This window comes from Rhinatrema bivittatum, chromosome 1 (genome assembly GCF_901001135.1).
Source record: "Rhinatrema bivittatum chromosome 1, aRhiBiv1.1, whole genome shotgun sequence".
In the NCBI taxonomy this organism is placed as follows: Eukaryota; Metazoa; Chordata; class Amphibia; order Gymnophiona; family Rhinatrematidae; genus Rhinatrema; species Rhinatrema bivittatum.
This window is the reverse complement of record NC_042615.1, coordinates 539,269,140-539,290,114: the sequence shown is the minus strand read 5'-3', so window position 1 is coordinate 539,290,114 and position 20,975 is coordinate 539,269,140. Positions and strand designations below refer to the sequence as shown.

At 45.4% G+C, this 20,975-nt stretch overlaps 1 protein-coding gene across 4 annotated transcripts in view; it reads right to left on the bottom strand.

Annotated features, from left to right (window-relative positions):
- ECPAS (Ecm29 proteasome adaptor and scaffold) overlaps positions 1-20,975 on the bottom strand; it is a 338,465-nt gene that overhangs the window by 122,764 nt on the left and 194,726 nt on the right. For all 4 annotated transcript variants that reach the window (XM_029614666.1, XM_029614656.1, XM_029614672.1 and 1 more), the window contains exon 23: positions 5,931-6,032. In XM_029614666.1, the coding sequence (XP_029470526.1) occupies positions 5,931-6,032 (102 nt within the window). The remainder of the gene's footprint in view (positions 1-5,930; positions 6,033-20,975) is intronic.

Below are 20,975 nucleotides of genomic sequence, written 5' to 3'. Positions count from 1 at the left end.
GCGTAAATACTTGCTCAAGTTTAGGTTGCAGTCTTATGCGCACAAATACCCACGAAAATACGAGCTCCAGTTTAGGTCGTGGCCTTACGCACTCAAGTACCTGCACAAACACGCGCTCAAGTCTAGTTCACAGATATACCTACACAAATCTAGACCATGGTCTTAAGCGCCCAGGTTCCAGCACATGCAACAGTCGTGCAGTGAGAATGCAAGCATATGCCTCTGCACACGAGAAACGAACCACTTCAGTGGCCTACCATATGGCTAAGTAAAGCCTGCCTGCACCTTTAGCACGTTTAGGCCCAGATCCATTAACATCCGGCCCTGAAAATCATCGGCCTGAAGAGCTTCTCAGCAGCTCAGGTCTTTTGACTGGCTGAGAATACATGGAGACTGGGGCTAAGAGCCAACATCTCGCTAAACATGCTTTGCACATAAGCAAATTAAAACCGGCATAAGACATCTACCAGAACCAGAGATTCCTCCTCAATGCTAGTGCCTCTGTACCTCTGCAGGACAGGGAACCGCTGGCAATAGTAAAGGAAAATTGGTCCTTACCTGCTAATTTTCATTCCTATAGTACCACTGATCAGTCCAGACTGCTGGGTTTTGCCTCCCTTCCAGCAGATGGCGACAGAGAAAAACTTGCAGAGCACCCCCTCAGTATAAACAGTATCAAAGCAGAAAATTGCAGACAATTGCAGGAAATTGCAGATCAAGCAAAAAGTAAACCCGAGAACTGTCGAACTGGTTAATAAAACAGAACAAGCATGTAGCCTTCTTTTGGTTTCTTTAGCAAATAAACATCAGAGCGGACTCTCTAAATAAACTCCTTAAAGGGAGGGTGTCTGGACTGATCCGTGGTACTACAGGAATGAAAATTAGCAGATAAGGACCAATTTTCTTTTCCCTGTATGTACCCGGAATCAGCCAGATTGCTGGGATGTACCAAAGCTTCCCTATACAGGGTGGGACGTTGAGGGTCCCGCTTGAAAGCTGACAGTCTGGAGCTTGGACGTCCAAATGGTAGTGACTAGCAAAAAAAAGTGTGCAGCGTCTTCCAGGTCACCACCCTACAAATCTGCTGTGGCAACACCAACTGACACTCAGCCCATGAAGCAGCCTGAGAGCATAATGAGTGCGCTTTCAACTCCTCAGGTACAGGCCGGCCACGACAAATGTAATCAGATGAGATAGCTTCTTTCAACCGTCGGGCAATAGTCGCATTGGACATTTGTTGCCCTTTTTTAGCTCCATTCCACAAGACGAACAAATGATCTGAAACCCGGAAAGAATTTGTGATTTCCAAATAGCGCAGGAGAACCCTCCTGACATCTATACGCTTTAACTCCCTAGAATGCGGCGCCTCCGAATCAATGTGAGACAAAGCAGGAAGCTCCACAGACTGATTCAAATGGAAAGACGAACCACCTTCAGTAAAAAGGATGGAACGGTCCTGAGAAAGACCCCTGGAGGGTCTAGGCCTGTCCTCCGGAAGCCTGTGAACCTTATTTTCGCCCAGCGACTTGATCAACTGCTCCAAATCCTCTCCAATGAGAAAATTTCCCTTGAAAGGCAAAGAGCTCAACTGGGCCTTAGAAGAGACATCAGCAGATCAGTTGCATAACCAGAGAAGTCTCCTGGCTGAGACTGCCAATGCCATGGTTCTGGAAGAAGTCCGCATGAGGTCATATAAGGCATCCGCCCCATATGCAACTGCCACCTCCAGGCGCTCTGCCTGGACGGATTCGTGAGGCGGGAGCTCTTGGGAAGTTAACTGTTGAACCCATCGTAGGCTCGCCCGGAGCATAAAACTACTGCAAATGGCTACCCGAATACCCAGGGCGGAAACCTCAAAAATCCCTTTCAGGAGATTTGAGCTTTCTATCCTGGAGATCCTTCAGGGCCACCACTCCAGCCACCGGAACCATTGTCCTCTTTGTGAATGCCAACACAGAAGCGTCCACCTTGGGAAACCTCAGGAGTTCCAAGATCTCTTCAGGCAAAGGGTACAACTTCTCCATCGCTCAACCCACTCTGGAGGCCTGATTCCGGAACATCCCACTCCCGTGTCATTAACTGTTGGAGCATGGGATGAAGAGGAAAAGTCCTGGATGGACCCCGTAATCCAGCAAGGACCGGGTCAACTGAATCCTGGGAAAGGACTTCATGAGGAAGGTCCAACTCAAGCTCTGCCAAGACTCATGGAATAAGCAGGTCCAATTCCTCCTTATGATACACTTTAGGGATCATCGCCTTCCAAAGGAGACACCTTGCTGAGGTCCTCATCCGGGTCCTCCCAGGGAGGGGCAGAGGAGCTGTAAAAGAATCCGAGTGACCAGCTCCCGCGACGTCGGTACCGGGGGTTCCTTTGCCAGGAAGGGAAGAGCTACGAAGCTTTTTGATGCGTAGAGATTCCTGGGACTCCTGACTCCTAGGAACCTTACTTGGGGTCCCCTCAGGTTACCCCTGCATGGAAGCTCCCTTCTGATGTGCCTAGGTGGCCAGAAATGCTTTGTGCATTAATAGCACAAAGTCTAGCGAAAAAGCCTCAGGACCCCCCCCCCCCCCCCCCGGTCGGCAGGGGATCGTGCTCGCCAGAGCCCGCTCCTGCGGATTCTTTGGGCTGCCGGGGACTGGAGAAAGATCGGGAGGGAGCTCCCCTTCCCCCAACACCCTTGCCTGTGAATCGGCAAAGGTTTCCAAAATGGCCACCGTTCCCACACTCAGCGGGAACGGTTCAGCCTGAATGTCACAACTAGCCTGCCTTTTGTGAGACCTAGGCAGCATACCCAAGGTGCCCTCTCCACTGGGAAGGTCCCAAATACAAAGGCCTGAATGGGAGAGCCGTGAATCGGACTCCCCGCAGGCAGTACAGCGAGATGGACGTGGCATTAGAGGGCCCGAGGGGGGGGGGGGGGTGAGGAAGGAATAAAGAGGCGTGTGTACCGCGGCTGAAGCCGAAACGTGTGCCCTGCAGCCAGAGCACTCCCGCAGTAAAGTGCTGTGCAATGTGTTGCCCAGATCAGACCGCTCCCCCGCTGTCTTTTTTTTTTTTTTTTTTTTACAAAAAAAAAAAAAAAAACGAGAAGCAACCTGAAACCATAAGGTGGCAAAATTTTATTTTATTTTTTTCTATCCAACTGGGACTGAGGGGGGAGGGAACAGACTACCGGTAATCACCCCCGGTGCCTTACCATCGAGAAGCCACGCAGGATCACCAACCCCAACTCCTGAATACCTTCAACCAGCAGGGAAGGTCCACTGAGACCTGCCGACCTCCTGGGAGGTTGCTCCTGCTGCACCGCTTGATCTGCGATCTTATTTTTTTTTTTGCAATCTTTACTTTTTTTTTTTTTTTTTTTTTTTAAGGAGATTGTCTACACCTCAATAAAAAAAAAAAAAAAAAAAGTGCAGATCGCAGGTTTTGCATCACCTCCATCTGCTGGAGACAGAGAAATACTGAGGAGATGCAGGTAGCTCACCAGGTTAAGAGGGGGTGCTCTACAAGTTTTTCTCTGTCTCCATCTGCTGGAAGGGAGGCAAAACCCAGCAGTCTGTACTGATCCGGGTACGTACAGGGAAGGAGAGGATTCTCCTGCCTCTCCCACCGAAGCTGCTAGGGAACTGAAAATGGCCACGGTTTCTTCACTGACAGGAAAAGCCAGTCACCTGTGAGCCTTGTTCAAATCAGTGTGGTCATGTTTGATGGAGACCCCCCCCCCAGAGCGCTTTTGCTGCACACACACACGCTGTTCCTCCCCACACCAGCAGCACCACCAGCACCTCAACAGCAAGCAGGGGAACAGTCCCTCAGTACCACGAAGCCAACACCTGATCTCCTCTGCTGGCAGAGAAGCTGCTGAAAAACCCCATTGCTGAGCTCGCTTCCCCCTCCTGGAACCTCGGTGCTGCACAGATTCCTCTATCTAGTTCCATGTTTTGTTTTTTTTTTAAACTCTCGGAGAACAAATAAAGGTACATAGAAACCAATACTTTCTTTTGGTGCAGAGGTTCAGGTTCCAGGAGCGCAGGCCACATTGCAGACCAGAAAAGAGCCAGATCACTGGCTATATAAAATGTCCTTTTGCCAAACTTTAGCAACCCAACCCAGGATAAACCGTATAAAAGGGATACGTCCCTGCTATATTGGGCTTGCAGTGCAGAACTGCCGGTAGGTTCCACCCCTGCCTCGTAGGGGGATGAAGGATCTGGATCACCAGATGTCCACCCCACGGACCTCTGGACCGAGATATTAGAAGGGTCACCAATCCCCTGCTAGTCTGCCTCAAACCAGGGGAGATGGCCCCACCAGGACCTCACAATCCATCTTTTAGTCTTTTTATTTTCATCTTTCTCCAGACTGCAGGATTTACACCATCTACCATCTGCTGGAGAGAGAAATACTGAGGGATTGCAGGTGGCACACTGGGTTATGTACAGTGCCAGTGAAACTTTCTCTGTCTCCATCTGCTGGCAGGGAGGCAAAACCCAGGAGTCTGAACTGATCTGGGTATGTACAGAGAATACCCGCAGCTAACAGAGGTGTACTTTGGTGCTTAAACGTAGTAACCGAAGAAGGAGACCATTACCTGAGGATCTGACCTGACAGGATTGGATAGGGCTGAGGACTACGCCCAAAGAAAGATTGCAATCCCCAATAGGGAAACGCACATCCACCATCTGCTGGAGACAGAAAATACTGGCAGGCTGATGTCACTGCAGGAGCATATATACTGTGAGGTCAGTTTGCTTAGTCTCCATATGCTGGTAGAGGTGCATAACCCACTGGCCCTGAACCCATCTATGACTAGGAAATCTATTTCATGAAGGTCTGTGAGTGTTCTGTATATGTGACCAAAATGAGGTATTTTACTAGCATGTCGGGAATCTGTATCCGTTAGATTCAGCAAACGCATCTTGGCATGACCATTTATTGCTGGAGGGTGCAGTCAAGGCAGCTAGCACAGCTGGGTTTAAAAGGTTTAAAAGTTCCTGAAGGAAAAGTCCATGAACCATTAGTCAGGTGAACTCTGGGAAAGCCATCATTTATCCCTGGGAGTAACAGGAATTAGATCTACTTTATGGAATCTGCCAGGCCCTTGCGACCTGGATTGGCCATGTTGGAGAAAGGATGCTAGGCATGATGGACCTTTGATCTGAACCAGCATGGCTTTTATGTTATGTTTATGCCCTGGTGGTAGGATACAAAGAAAAAGGCTGATTATTTCCACTTCTTTCTATTATAGTGTGAGAATTAAAGGAATGAAATATTCTGCAAATTTTATACATTTATAATTATTAATTATTTTTTATATAATAAATTTTGTGTATATAAAAGTATTTTTAGAAATATTAAGGGGTATCAGTCACTCAATAGGGCTAAAGATATCTTGGCTCAAAACTATGAGCCTAGAGTCTAGAGACTTATCACTTATCCCAGAGCGCAAAATATTTTTCAAAGTCTCTCTAAAATTGTTTATGCAATTAAAAGAATATTTTAATTCACACAATAATGTAGCAATTTCTGATATCAATATCTATATCTTAAATCCTATTGCATTAGCTTTAAAAATGCAATCTAATTATGTGTCTTTGGAAAGGTGACATCCATGAATTGGCATTTGTTTTTAAATACATAAGTATTCTAATGGTTTGACAGTGTAGTGATGGAATTTAATTTTTGTTATTTTTTTTTAAGCAAGCAGCTCCTTTCCTGAGGACAGTCAATGCTTCCAGAACAGGTCATCCATGAGAGGAAAGCCAAAATGGTGCAGACTATTCATCATCAGCCCTGTGACATGTGACTTAAGGATCTAACCTTGTATAGCCTGGGGGAGAGCAGACATCATAGCAACCTTCAAATATATCAGTATAACCAGTGCACACACAACAAATAAGTATATTTCTGGTGATCGCTTTGGTCTCACCTCCACAGAATCCATAAGTCCTTGTAGCAGGATTTTCTGATGGGGAAAGTCCCCATCTCCCACTGCAAAGGAACCAAGTGTTTGTATTGCCCGTTCTTTCATCTGCAAATAAGCAAAGAACTTTGTTTATATTCAGTAATAGCAGCCAGTTGGGTCCTGGAGAAAAAAAACCTTTAGTCTCAGTAGGCTGTGATGCCTTTTAAAGATAAGAAAAAAAAAAAGGTAGTGTTTGGGCCAAGAAAAAAAAAAATGTAGCTCCTGAAAGGCTCAATCCCAAATAATATAATTCACTCCAATATGTTATCAAACCTTAAGAAAAACATTGTCTAGCCTATGAAAGTAATAAGCATTTTGAGTGGACACGTGCAGATCTATCCCATTATTTTATAACCTGTATCATGTATGCACATATTATAGAATACCAATAATTCTTCCCGGTAACATTCACACTAAGTAGTTACAGAAAATACAAGCTCTCAGATAATTGTAAAGATATATACCTTGTACTCTTTGAACCCCTGGTTCAACAGCCTTACTGAAATTAAGTACGGATGTTATTACTAAACCTTTAACTGATGATATCAATATCTGTCATCTGATGTGTTACCTCCATAAAACCAACCCTTAAAAAGGCCAACACTGATCCTTTTCTATTCACCAACTATCACCCCATATCTTCCTTACCATTTTTATCGAAGCTAACAGAAAATGCTGTATTAGACCAACTGCATGACTTCCTGGAGGATAATGCTCTCACTGACCAGTTCCAGTTTGTATTTAGAAAGCGATTTAACACTGAAACCTTGCTTACTTCCAGTACTGACACTTTTCTAAGAGGATTTTACAAAAGAGCCAGCTATATTATGGTCCCCTTGGACATGTACACATGATCATAAAATCCTCTCATCACGCCTGCAGTCCCTAGAAATAGCTGGTATTGTGCTTGATTGGTTCTCTTCTTGTCTAATGGGGCGTTTTCAACAAGTCCGTATTCAGAGTGCAGTGTCTGGGCTGCTGTGACAACCAGGGTACCACAAGGAACAGCTTTTTCAGCAACACTATTCAATATTTATTTCACTTCTTTATGTAAAGTACTGGCATGTCTTGATGTAAATTATAGGATTTATGCCAATGACATCCAGTTCTATGTCTTCATTCCATTCATCATGACCCAACACATCTGGACTCATTACAGGAAAATTGGTTCTTACCTGACTTTTGTTCCTGTAATACCACAGATCAGTCCAGATGTCTGTTTTGCCTCCCCTACCAGAACAGAAGGTAAAAGACAGAGAAGAAAAGCTTCACTGACACTGCTACTTAACCTAGAGTGCCACCTACAGTCCCTCAAGTATGAACTATATCGAAGCCAAGATAACCAATACAAAATTTCAACCCCCTTCTTGATTCGAGCATGAGGAAGGAGGAGCCAGAGGATGTGGTTTTGGCAGTTAATGTAACTGGGTTAAAAAAAAAAAAAAAAAAAAAAAAAGGTGTGGATAAGTTCCTAGAGGAGAAGTCTATAAACTGCTATTAATCAGTAAGCTTGGGATCTAATTAATGTTTGGGTACTTGTGACTTGGATTGGCCACTGTTGGACACAGGATATTGGGCTTGATGGGCCCTTAGTCTGACCCAGTATGGCAACTTTTTATGTTCTTGAAAATGAAGCTCTTCTGTCTAATATGAATGATAGAACTTTCCAACCAACAATGAACTCTGCACTATATACAAACTGCATACTGCTGCCATATACATATTAAATATGAGAGCAGGCTTCCAAATTGGGCAGGGCTCTGGACTGATCTGTGGTATTCCAGGAAAGAAAATTAGCAGGTAAGAACCAATTGTCCTATCCTGTTCATACCCCAGATCAGTCCAGATGCCTGGGATGTACCCAAGCACCTCTAAACTGAGCAGGAACTAGACAGCCCCACTCGCAGTACATTTCTCCAAAACCAGCTGACTTTGGTGCCCGTACATCCAGCCAGTGATGTCTGGTAAAAGTGTGGAATGTCGTCCAAGTAGCCATCCGACCGATCTCCTGCAGGGAAACTGACACTTGGCACAGGAGATAGCCTGTGCCCAAGTTGAGAGAGCCTTCTGCCCCTCGGGCACTGGCCAACCACAGCAAAATTGCATCTTTTAGCCATTGTGCAATAGTCACTTTGGAAGCCTTACTCCCCTTCTTTGAGCCATGCCAAAGTACGAAGAGGTGATATGATTTCCGAAAACTGTTGGTCACCTTGAGATACCTCAACAAGGCCTTACACACATCCAACAAATGAAGTTCCTTCGCATGCGGCGTAGACGCATTCCAGTTTGAAAACACGGGAAGCTCCACCATCTAAGACAGGAAGTAAGGCACTGTGTGCAATGACACGTCTTCCTCTGAAATCTGCAGAAAAAAAAAATATAACATGATAACACCTGAAGTTCTGCAATCTTTCTGGCTGAACAAATCACCACAAAAGAGACAACCTTCATGGTTAGATCCTTTAGAGATGCCCTCTTCATTGGTTCAAACAGAGCTCCACATAGTACCCAGAGGACCAGATTAAGGTTCCATGAAGGAAACATTATCTTCACTGGAGGATACAAATGCTTCATCCCACGAAGAAAACAAATCATTTCTGGATGAGAAGCCAGGGACATTCCCTGCACTTTACCCTGAAGACGGCCTAAGGCTGCCACCTGTACTCAAAGGGGAATTAAGAGCCAGTCCCTTCCCCAGACCTCTCTGCAAAAAAAATGTCAAAATATGTGAAACTAATGCTTGAGTCACTTGCACGCCCTGCTCAAGGCACGTTTCGAATACTCTCCATATCCTAATGTAGGCCAAGGATGTGGACGGTAGTCTAGCTTGCAACAGGGTGGCAATGACTTTTTTGGAATAACCCTTCCATCTCTAACAATGCCTGTTTAAAGCCAGGCCGCAAAACGAAAGTGATCCGCCTGATCCAAAAATATTGGACCCGGACGAGGCAAACTTTGCAGATGTCCGAACTTCAATGGCCCATCCACCGCCATATTTACTAGATCTGCAAAGCATGGTCTCTGTGGCCATTGCAGAGCCATGAGAATCACCTCGCCCGGATGATTTTCTATTCTTCATATCACTCGTCCCATCAGGGGCCACGGGGGAAATATACACAGAAGGATCCCTGCAGGACACGGTAAAACTAGTGCATCAATTCTTTCCACTCCATGATCCCTCCTGCGACTGAAAAAGCAGGATACCTTGGCATTCTGCCTCGACACCATCAAATCCATGTGAGGTATGCCCACCTGGTCTGAAAGAGGAACATCGCCTCCTCTACTAGCTCCCACTCTCCGGGGTCTAACCCCTGCCAAGTGAGAAAGTCCGTCTGAACATTCTTCACCCTGGCTATGTAAGATGCTGTCAGATGTTGTTCCGCCCAGCAAAACAGCTCCTGCACTTCCTGAACAACCATCCAACTCTTGGTTCCTCCTTGATGGTTGATGCAAGCCACTGTCGTTGCATTGTCCGACAGAATGCACACAGCTTTCAATGCAACCATGGCCGAAAAGACAGTAATGCTAACTGAACCACTCTAGTCTCTAACCAATTGATAGACCATGATGCTTCCTTGATCGACCATCTGCCTTGAGCAGTTTGTCCCTGACAGACTGCTCCCCAACCCCTCAGGCTGGCATTGGTGGTTACCCCACCCACTCCGGGACTTCCAGCTCCACTCCTCACTCCAGATTGGTTGAGAGAGCCATCATGAAAGACCGGACCTGGCCTCCCCTCTGAGAGGTAACAATCTGAAATTCCTCTGATAATGGGTTCCATCATAATAGGAGTGCCCTTTGAAAGGTCTGATTATGAGAAAATATCCAGGGACCTAGATCCACTGTAGATGCCATTGAACCCAAGACTTGCAAATAATCCCAAACCCTGGGCACCGTGAGCAGTAACAAACGGCGACCCTGATTCTGCAGTTTTGCAACCCCGTTTGTGAGAAATACCTTTCCAATCCTGGTGTTGAAACCAGCCCCCAGACACTCCAAGGACTGGGATACTACAAAATTGCTCTTTGTCAGGTTCACCATCCTGCCCAGAGAACGCAACCTCTCCATGACCCACTGCACCAATTGCTGACATAGGGCTTCCAACTTGGCCCGAATAAGCCAGTCGTCCAAATATGGATGCATCAGGACTCCCTCCTTCTGTAAAGCTGCCACCACCACCATCATGAACTTGGTGAACATATGTGATGCCATTGCTAGCCCAAATGGAAGGGCCTGACACTGAATATGCTTTCCTAAAATCACAAATCTTAGGAACTTCTGGTACTTCAGATGAATAGGCATCTGCAGGTACGCACCTCTGTTTGATCCAAGGATGCCAGGATTTCTTTTATGCTGACCGCAGTCATTACTAAGTGAAGAATTTCCATTCAAAACTGTAGACCCATAGGGCCGCATTAACCTTCTTTAAATCCAAAATTGGCTGGAAAATTCCTTCCTTTTGGGAACCACGAAGTATATGGAATACCTGGCTCTTCCCTGCTCCTCCTGGGGAACCAATACTATGGCCTCAGGTGCCATAAGTGGTCCACCATACTGCGAGCCAAGGGACGTGCAAGGAGAAATCACATATGCTTCTTGAAGTGGCCAAGCAAATTCTAGTGTGTCCCCCTTGAAAGGACTGCACCCTACCCAAGCCTTGCCGCTGCGCTATAGAAAAGCCTCTATTCGGACGATATCTCCTGCTGTCCCTAAAGCGGGAACAAAAAGAGAAGGTCCTTTCCTCCTCACCCTTTGGCTTATATTCAGGCAACCTATGCCCCCTAGACTTTCCTAAGTGTTTCATCAGCTGTTCCAGGTCCTCAAACAAAAGCTTGTCCTTGAAGCAAAGCATCCGTTGACCAAGTCCTCAACCACAGGAGTATTCTGTCCAAAACCACCTAGGATGTCCTAATTAAATCATACACTGCATTGCCACATAGGCCACTGCTGCTTCCAAGTGCTCAGCCTGCTTCGCGGAGACTGAGGAATTTGTATCCTTCGCCTGTAAGGGATGCACCCAGTGCAAACATGCTCTTTGCATAAAGCTGCTGCTGCACACTGCTGTCCAGATATTCAAAAGTCCTCTTAAACTGAATCTCTAATTTTCGGTCCTGCTAGTCTTTCAATACAGTGGATCCTGCCACTGGAATGGTGGTCTTGGTCATTGCAGAGACCAATGCATACACTCTTGGAAGCATTAAAAGATTACAGGGCATCCTTCGGTAAGGGATACAATTTCACCATCACTCTCCCTACCTTTAGACTTATCTTTGGAGTATCCCACTCCCTGACCACAAACTTTTTCACTGACTTAGGGAAGGGAAAAGCCTTTGCCGGACCTCGCAATCCATCTACGATGGGATCCACGCCTTCATGATCAGACTCCTCTTGCGGCATCTTAATGCCCAGCTCCTTCAGCACATGTGCTAGCCACAATTTCTACTTTCTGAACAGGCAGACAACCATAGGGTTGTCCCCCTCTGCCACTGGAACTTCATCCGGATCTGACAAGTCTTGTGGTAACTCCATATAGAATTGCTTCTGCTGGGTCAACCTCTCCCTCGGAGTCCTCCCTGGACCAGTCATGCTACTCTGTTAGACCAAGTATGTGCAGAAAACTCGAGGTCCCCTGCCTCATGTCCACCTTTTGCTCCTTTTGCAGTCATGGGCAATTTTGAAGATGAGGACACTTTTCTCGGGCTGCCTTCCTGGCTAAAAAGGCCCTATGGAGCAGTAGAACAAACCCCGATGAAAATGCCTGCAGATCCTCAGAACTCTTCCACTGGAGAGCATCCTCTGAGGACTCCATGGGACTTTGCACAGCCAGGGATAATGCACTAGGGGAATCCTCTTCATTTCCCGAGGTATCTCTGGCTGCTGCAGCAAACTCAAAATGGCCACCATTTCTGTGCTCACTTGCGTGGCCCCTGTGCCTGCTCCTGCCGACTGAGTCATCCTCTTGTCCAACGGAGCTGAGACAGTCCCCTTTGAGCTGCCCTCTCCCCCAGTAAAGCAGAAGACACAGCCCTGCCACAGTCAGTCATACACTGTACTCCTGGGGGAATTCTATGCAAACTTTATATTGGTCAAAATAACACAATTGACTTGACAGTCTTTAAATAAATACAGGAAAAAGTTATTACTTAGAGATGCAGAATTTTAAATATTTTGAGCAGAATTTCCCTGGAAATTTACTGTAAGATTGTCCCTTCCACTCGCTCTCCCTACTCCCCTGGCCACTTTGCCCTCTCAGGCCCCAACTCTTCCACCTGCCAGTATCTCTCCCCTCCACCTCTAGGCTCAATCCCTTCCATTCTATTGCCAGTCCCAGAGTTTGACCCCGTTCTCAGTACTGCCCCTCACACAGGCTTCCCTCTGTCCCTCCCTCTCTCTAATACACATACACACACCCTCATACATGCTCCCTCACTCTCTCACACACACACACACACACACATCCCCTCTACAGGGCCCTCTCTCTTGCATACACAGCCACACAAGCTCCCTTTCTCTTTCACACATACATCGTCACCCAGGCTATATCTTTCTCTCATGCACCCCTTCACACAGGCTGTCTCACACATACACAATCCCTTCACACAGACTAGCACTCTCACATACACACGATCCCTTTTTCATACACACAAGATCCCAATCTCTCACACACATACACACTCCTTCACAATCTCCTCATATAGACTCCCTCTCTCTGAAACTCACACTCAAGCATCCCCCCCGCTCTCTTACCTCCCATGCACTCTCACCCTCCCCCACACCCCTCCCCCTCATATAGCCTCCCTCTGTCTGAAACCCACACTTAAGCATCCCCCCACCCCTCCTTACGAACCATGCTCTCTCACACCCCTCCCCCACACACATTCTCTCTCACCAGCATCCCCCCCACCTTCCCTTACCTCCCATGCTCTCTCACACCCCTTCCCCTCTCTCACATATTCATTCTCTCACCGGTATGCCCTGAATGGAGTGTGCTCCGCTCGCGGAAAAGATGGAAGGCCCCCGAGTGCCGCGAATGGCGCACCTGGGCCTTCATCTTTGCCACGAACGGCGCACATCCCGCGGGACACGCTCCATTCGCGTCATGCCAGGGTCTCCTCTGCTATTTTCTGTGCAGAATTTGGCAGTTCTGCACAGGGGGAGGGAATTCTGTGCAAATTCTGTGCTCCACAGAAGTGCAGAATTCCCTCAGGACTAACACTGTACACCACATGAGCAGCAGTACTTGCTGTGATTGTTAGCTAGTGCTATTGCCTCTCGAGCCACATGTGCTGCCTGCTGCACGCTGACAGCCTCCACAATCCGATGAGTACTTGCTTATCAGAGCCCCCTGCCTAAGCGGAGATCCCCGATTCTGGCAGAGGCAGCCATTGCCCTGATCTCTTTTAGCTGAGCCCCCAATAACCACACTACTCTTTGTTCTTCAAACTTTAATTACAGAAACAAGAAACTGCCAGAATTATTTCCCTTGCTGGAGCACTGCTAAGGTCACTACTGGTGAGAAAGAGCTATCTGGGATAACAAGGGAACTGGACCACCTGTTTTCTAAGCCCCCATGTTTTTTTTTTATTTTTTTAAACTCCAGAGTGCAGTTTTACACCTCTATCAGGGAAATTCTGAGGGACTGTAAGTGGCACTCTAGGTGAAGTAGCATTGTCAGTAAAGTTTTTCTTCTGTCTCCATCTGCTGGTAGGGAGGCAAAATTCAGGCATCTAGACAGATCTGGGGTATGAACAGGAACCTTTGTTTAACTGCTGTGAAGAGATGGCTTTCTCAGAACAAATTAATGTTAAATATTGATAAAACTGAAACAACCATGCTATTACACTAAATTTTTCATCTGATGCCCCTGCAATGTTTGCCTGTGTCGATTACATTATCCCTATCAGGCGGCAGCAGCAGCCTAGGACATTAGAAGTCATCATGGATAGCAATCAATCAATGAAGTTACATTTTCAGAACATTGGTAGAATTTCTCTCTTTAAGCTGTGCATGTTAAGGTGGCTTTGTCCACTTTCAGATCCTTAACATTTCTGGACTGTTTGAGGCACTTATTTTGACAGGCCTTGATTACTGCATGCAAATTTGATCTCATGCATATTCAGTTGTGGATATTCTGAAAACCTATCTGGATGGGTATCCTCCAGGACAGGTTTAGGAATCACTGGCTTAGACAATTCCTTGTACTTCGCTAGATCCCTCTTCATTTTTCCCACACATTCCTGGTTGTCTACCCTGTTGCAGATTTTGGTATCAGCAAAAAGACAAACCTTTCCTGATAATCCCTTCCACAATGTTGTTCACAAAAATGTTGAAAAGAACTAGTCTCAGGGACAAGCCCTGTGGTATACTACAAGTAACTTCCCGCTCCTTGGAATGAACTTCATTTACCTCCTACCTTTGAGTTAGAAACTAGCTGAGTGGAAGGAGACAGTCATTCAATTCACTCTAGGTGCCATCCAAGGGTGCTCAATTTATTTATGAGTTGCCTATGTGGAATTGTGTCAAAGACCTTACTGAAATCCAAGCATACTACATCTAGCGCTCTCACCTAATCCAATTCTCTGCTCACCAATCAAAGAAATTGATCAGATTCATCTGACAAGATTTACTTCTACTAAAACCATACTGCCTCAGATCATGCAAACCATTGGATTCCAGAAACCGCACTATCCTCTGTTTTAGAAGGAGTTTCATTAATTTGCTCAGAGGTCAAAGTAACCAGCCTTAATTCCCAGCAACATTTATAAATAGGAACGACATCTGTCACCAGTCCTGACTCTAGAGAAGAACTAAAAAGAAACTGCCAGAACTACTCTTAAGTTCACTTAGTACCCTCTAATGTACCCCATCTGGCCCCATCGCTCCAGCTACTTTGTTTAGTTAGCCCCTCATGAACATACTTTTCTGAAAATCAACTGAGGTTTTCTTCACTTCTAATCCTATTTGTGTTTGTTTTATGTAGTACTGCTCATGGCTCAAAATCAAACTGAAATTTGTTAAGCAATTTCGCTTTATGCTCATCAGCCTCTACATATTTTCTGCTTCATCTCAGAGTCTCACAATGCCACTTTTGTACTTCCTGCTATCACTAACATCTTAAAAAAAAAGTCTATCCCCCAGTACATTTGCTATTTTTTTCATCCATTTGCATCTGTGCATCCCAGCTTTTCTAGTTATCCAGATAGTCTTCCTCTTTCTGTGATCTCTTGCAGTTTATCAACATTAACCTTTTTTTCCTTACTTTACACTAACTTTATAAAACTATAGCGCCCTCTTTTTAACTCTTTCCATCAAAAAAGGTTGGTTGGCTTATATCTCTTTTCAGTTTTGTCCACTGCCCTTTACTTCCCTTAGATTTTCCCATCTAGCTAATGACTCTTTAGGTACTCCCGTCATTTTAACAAAGTCAGAGTTCTTGAAATTTAGGAACCCTACTTTTGAATGAACCTTCATCTCTTGAACTCTAATACTGAACCACACACTAACCAGTGATCACTGGATCCCAGATGATCATCAACTACAATATCAGAAATACTGTCCACGTAGTAAGCACCAGGTCCAGTATCGTCCCTTCACGTGTGGGTTCCATTACCAGTTGACAGAACAGTTTTGCCTGTAGAGAATCCAGGATCTCCCTGCTTCTAGAAGACACCGCAGACAGGATTGTCTCAATCAACAGCCAGCAAACTGAAATCCCTTAGCAATAATGCCTCTCTCCTTTCATAGCAATTTTGTGAATTTCCTCCATTAAAAGAAAATTGGTTCTTACCTGCAAATTTTTGTTCCTGTAGTACCACAGATCAGCCCAGACTGCTGGGTTATGCCTCCCTTCCAGCAGATGGAGACAGAGAAAAACTTGAAGGGCACCCCTTGTAAGTATTGTGCGCCACCTGCAGCCCCCTTCAGTATAAACCATATCAAAGCAGAAAAAGGAAATCGAACTGGGAACAGGAATCCAAATTTAAATGGTCAAACCAAACCTATGAGAATCAACTATGTACAAAATAAGAGCACTTGTGAAATCTTCATCCTGCTATATAGCATGACAGTAAATAAAAAATCTCGAGTGGATCCAAATCTGGGCGGTGTCTGGGCTGATCTGTGGTACTACAGCAACGAAAATTAGCAGGTAAGAACCAATTTTCCTTTCCTTATATGTACCCGGATCAGCCAAGACTGCTGGGATGTACCCAAGCTGCCTTACATGGGGTGGGACCTAGAAAGCCCCGCTCGAAGCACACTGCTTCCAAAACTCGCTGAATCAGGAGCCCTAACATCCAAGCGGTAATGCAGAGGAAAAGAATGCAAAGATTTCCAAGTCACTGCCCTACAGATCTCCTGGGGGACACAAACTGACTTTCTGCCCAGGACGCAGCCTGAGACCGAAGCAAATGAGCCTTAAGACTGTCTGGAACCGCTCGCCCGTGACATATGTATGCCGAAGCAATAGCGGAAGCTTTATGCCCTTTCTTAGAGCCGCTCCACAAGACAAAAAGATGATCCGACAGACGAAATTCGTTAGTGACGTCAAAGTAACACAGAAGTGCCCGCCTGACATCCAACTTCTTCAATTCATGTGCATGCGGAGAATTCTGATCCAAATCTGGAAACACAGGCAACTCAATGGACTGGTTCACTTGAAAAGCAGATACAACCTTAGGAAGAAAGGATGGCACTGTTCTGAGAGAAACACCAGAATCAGAAAATCTAAAAAATGGTTTGCGACAAGAGTCTGAATCTCAGAAACTCTCCAAGCCGAAAAGATAGCCACCAAACACACAGTTTTGAGCGTAAGGTCCTTCAGAATAAGGCACTTGAGCAGTTTAGAAGGAGGTTTACACAATGTTAGAACTACCAAATTCAAACTCCAGGATGGACAAGCAGCCCAACGGACGGCGGATTCAAGTGCTTAGCACCTCTAAGGAAACGCACCACATCAGGATGAGCCGCTATGGACACTCCTTCCCCCTTTCCTCACAAACAGCTTAACGCCGCCACTTGAACTCTTAGAGAACGGAAAGTTAGCCCCTTCGCCAAACCTTCTTGCAAGAAGGCTAGAATGTGGACTATCGAGGCTCGCCTAGGGGAAACTTTTGACCTACTACACCAAGAGTCAAAAACTTTCCAGACTTGGACATACGTAAGAGGTTGAAGTTTTGCGAATCCGCAAAAGAGCGGAAATCACCGTATCTAGATAACCCTTATTTCTCAATTGTCACCTTTCATAAGCCAAGCCGCTAGACAAAAGCAATCCACCTGGTCGAAAAATACTGGACCTTGCCTCAGGAAATTCGGAAGATGACCCAAACAGAATGGGCAGTCCACTGCAAGGTTGAGGAGATCCACAATTCACGGCCTTCATGGCCATTCTGGAGCCACCAGCACCACTGCCCCCGGATGGGCTTCTATTCTTCTCTTTTTTTTATTTTTTTTTTTTCATTTATTAAAATTTATTAATCTCCTACCACAGGAAGGCCTAGGCGATTTACAACGTTAACATACATAATAAAAACGACAAATACAATAACACACGAATTGCATATGTTTCACAGAAACAGAAATAGACAATCTCATGTAAATAAAATGAATAATCAATCACCCAAAGTATATAACAGAATCCTCACATCTGTAAAGGTATTTCTTCTGCTGGCAGCACTCTAGAGTATGTTGTATGCACGCTGGAGAAGGTGCTCTTTCAATGACTGTCTGAACTTTTTTGCATCATCCATTCTCATATATAGAAATGAAATATAGAATTGACAGCAGAAGAAGACCAAACGGTCCACCCAGTCTGCCCAGCAAGCTTTCACACTTTTTTTTTTTCATACTTTTCTGTTACTCTTGTCCCTTTAAATAATTTTTTTTTGGTTCTATTTCCCTTCCATCCCCGCCATCGTAGATAGCAGTGCTGGAGCTGAATCTAAGTAAAGTATCCAGCTAATTGGTTTGGGGTAGTAACCGCCGTAATAAGCAAGCTACTCCCACGCTTGTTTACCCAGCCTGTGCAATTCAGTCCTTGTTGGTTGTTTGAATATAAATCCTCTTTTCTTCATTCCCCCTGTCGTTGAGCAGTTAGCTGCGCTGGATATGTATTATAAGTGAAGTATCAGGCTTGATTTGGGGTGGTAACCACCGTAACAAGCAAGCTACACCCATGCTTTTTTGTTTTACCCAGACTATGTAATTCAGTCCTTGTTGGTAGATGTCTGAATATAAAACATCTTTTCTTCATTCCCCCTGCTGTTGAAGCATAGAGCTATGCTGGATATGCATTGAAAGAGAAGTATCAGGCATTTTTGGTTTGGGGTAGTAACCGCAGTAACAAGCAAGCTACTCCCCTGCTTTTATGTGGATGCAAATCCTTTTTTCCACATTTCCTCTTGCCTTGAAGCATAGAGCAATGATGGAGTCGCATTAACCGTGTGTGTTTATTGAATAAGGATATTCATCTCCAGGTAGTAGTCGTCATTCCCGCAAGCCACCCCCATGCCTCTTCTCTTCATTCACTTCTTCTAGACTTTATGGATCCACAGTATTTATCCCATGCCCCTTTGAAATCCTTCACAGTTTTGGTCTTCACCACTTCCTCCGGAAGGGTGTTCCAGGCATCCACCACCCTCTCCGTGAAGAAATACTTCCTGACATTGGTTGAGTCTTCCTCCCTGGAGTTTTAAATCGTGACCTCTGGTTCTGTTGATTTTTTGCAACGGAAAAGGTTTGTCGTCTTTGGATCATTAAAACCTTTCAAGTATCTGAAAGTCCGTATCATATCACCCCTGCTCCTCCTTTCCTCCAGGGTGTACATATTTAGAGATTCTTCAATCTCTCCGCATAAGTCATTTGATGAAGACCAGTCACCTTTTTGGTCGCCCTTCTCTGGACCGCCTCCATCCTGTCTCTGTCCCTTCGGAGATACGGTCTCCAGAACTGAACACAGTACTCCAGGTGAGGCCTCACCAAGGACCTGTACAAGGGGATAATCACATCACTTTTGTTACTCGATATTCCTCTCTCTATGCAGCCCAGCATTCTTCTGGCTTTAGCTATCACCTTGTCACATTGTTTTGCCGACTTCAGATCATTAGACACTATCACCCCAAGGTCTCTCTCTTGCCCTGTGCACATCAGCCCTTCTCCCCCCATTGAATACAGTTCTTTCGGATTTCCACACCCCATTTGCATTACTCTGCACTTCTTGGCATTGAATCTCAGCTGCCATATCTTCGACCACTCTTCCAGTTTCCTTAAATCCAGTCTCATTCTCTCCACTCCTTCGGCGTGTCCACTCTGTTGCAGATCTTAGTGTCATCTGCAAAAAGACAAACCTTACCTTCTATCTCGTCCGCAATGTCGCTCACAAAGATATTGAACAGGACTGGTCCCAACACAGACCCTTGCGGCACTCCGCTCAACACCGCTTTCTCTTCAGAGTAAGTTCCATTTACCATCACACATTGTCTTTTGTCCGTCAACCAGTTTGCAATCCAGGCCACCACCTTGGCATCACCCCTAAGCTTCTTATTTTATTCACCAGTCTCCTGTGCGGAACCGTATCAAAAGCTATGCTGAAGTCCAAGTAGATGACAGAGTGCTCTTCCTTGATCCAATTCCTTGGTTACCCAGTCAAAAAAGTCTATCAGATTTGTCTGACAGGATCTTCCCCTGGAGAATCCATGCTGCCTCTGGTCCAGCAATTCTTCAGACTGTAGATAGTTCACTATTCCTTCTTTTAACAGCGACTCCATTACTTTTCCCACCACCAAGGTGAGGCTAACCGGTCTGTAGTTACCAGCCTCTTCTCTGTTTCCACTCTTGTGAAGCACCGCTCTTCTCCAATCACTCGGCACCACTCCCATTTCTAGGAATCTATTGAACAGGTCACACAGTGGACCCGCCAGCACATCTCTGAGCTCCTTCAGTATCCTGGAATGAACCTCATCAGGCCCCATGGCTTTGTCCACTTTCAGTTTCCCCAGCTCTTCCCATACATTCTCTACTGTAAATGGAGTTGAATCTACTCCATTCCCCTTGTTTCTTGTTAACTAGTGACAGTCCTTCTCCAGGGTCTTCTTTAGTGAACACAGAATTGAAGTATTCATTTAATATTTCTGCCATTTCTTCATCTTTCTCCACACGTTGATCCTTTTCACCTTTCAATTTCACTATACCACTTTGAACTTTTCTCCTTTCACTGATGTATCTGAAAAATGTTTGTCACCTCTCTTTACCTCTTTGGCAATCCTTTCTTCCGCTTGCTTTTTGCCGTCTTGATTACTTTCTTTGTCTCCCTCAGTTCTACCAGATATTCTTCTTTGTGTTCCTCCCTTTGGGATCCTTTATATTTCTTGAACACTGTTCTTTTAGCTTTTATTTTGTCAGCCACCTCCTTGGAGAACCAGATAGGTTTCATTTTTCTTTTGCTTTTCTTTACTTTTCTAAACATATAGATTGGTTGCCTTGGTAATTGCTCCTTTTAGTTTGGTCCACTGTTCCACATCTCTCGTTCTCCCAGCCTACTAGTTCTTCCTCCAGGTACTTCCCCATTTCATCAAAGTCCGTGTTTTTGAATTGCAAAACTCGGGTCCGTGCGCTTCTTTTCTGTATCCTTTTTGTGATATTAAACCATACCGTTTGATGATCACTGGTGCTGAGGTGGGCGTCCACCTGGACATCAGAGACATTACCTCCATTAGTGAGCACTAAATCGAGTATAGCTCCCTCTCTTGTGGGTTCCATCACCATTTGTTTGAACAAAGCTCCTTGCAGAGCATCCACTATTTCTCTACTATCGTTAGATTCTGCAGATGGGATTCTCCAGTCTACATCCAGCAAATTAAAGTCTCCAACAATCACCACTTCTCCCTTTTTTCCCCATCTTTTGGTTGTCTTCAACCAGATCTCTGTCAAACTCTTCCTTTTGGTTTGGAGGCCTGTAAACCACTCCAATAAAAATGGATGTCCCATCTTTTTTTAGATTGGCCCATAGTGCTT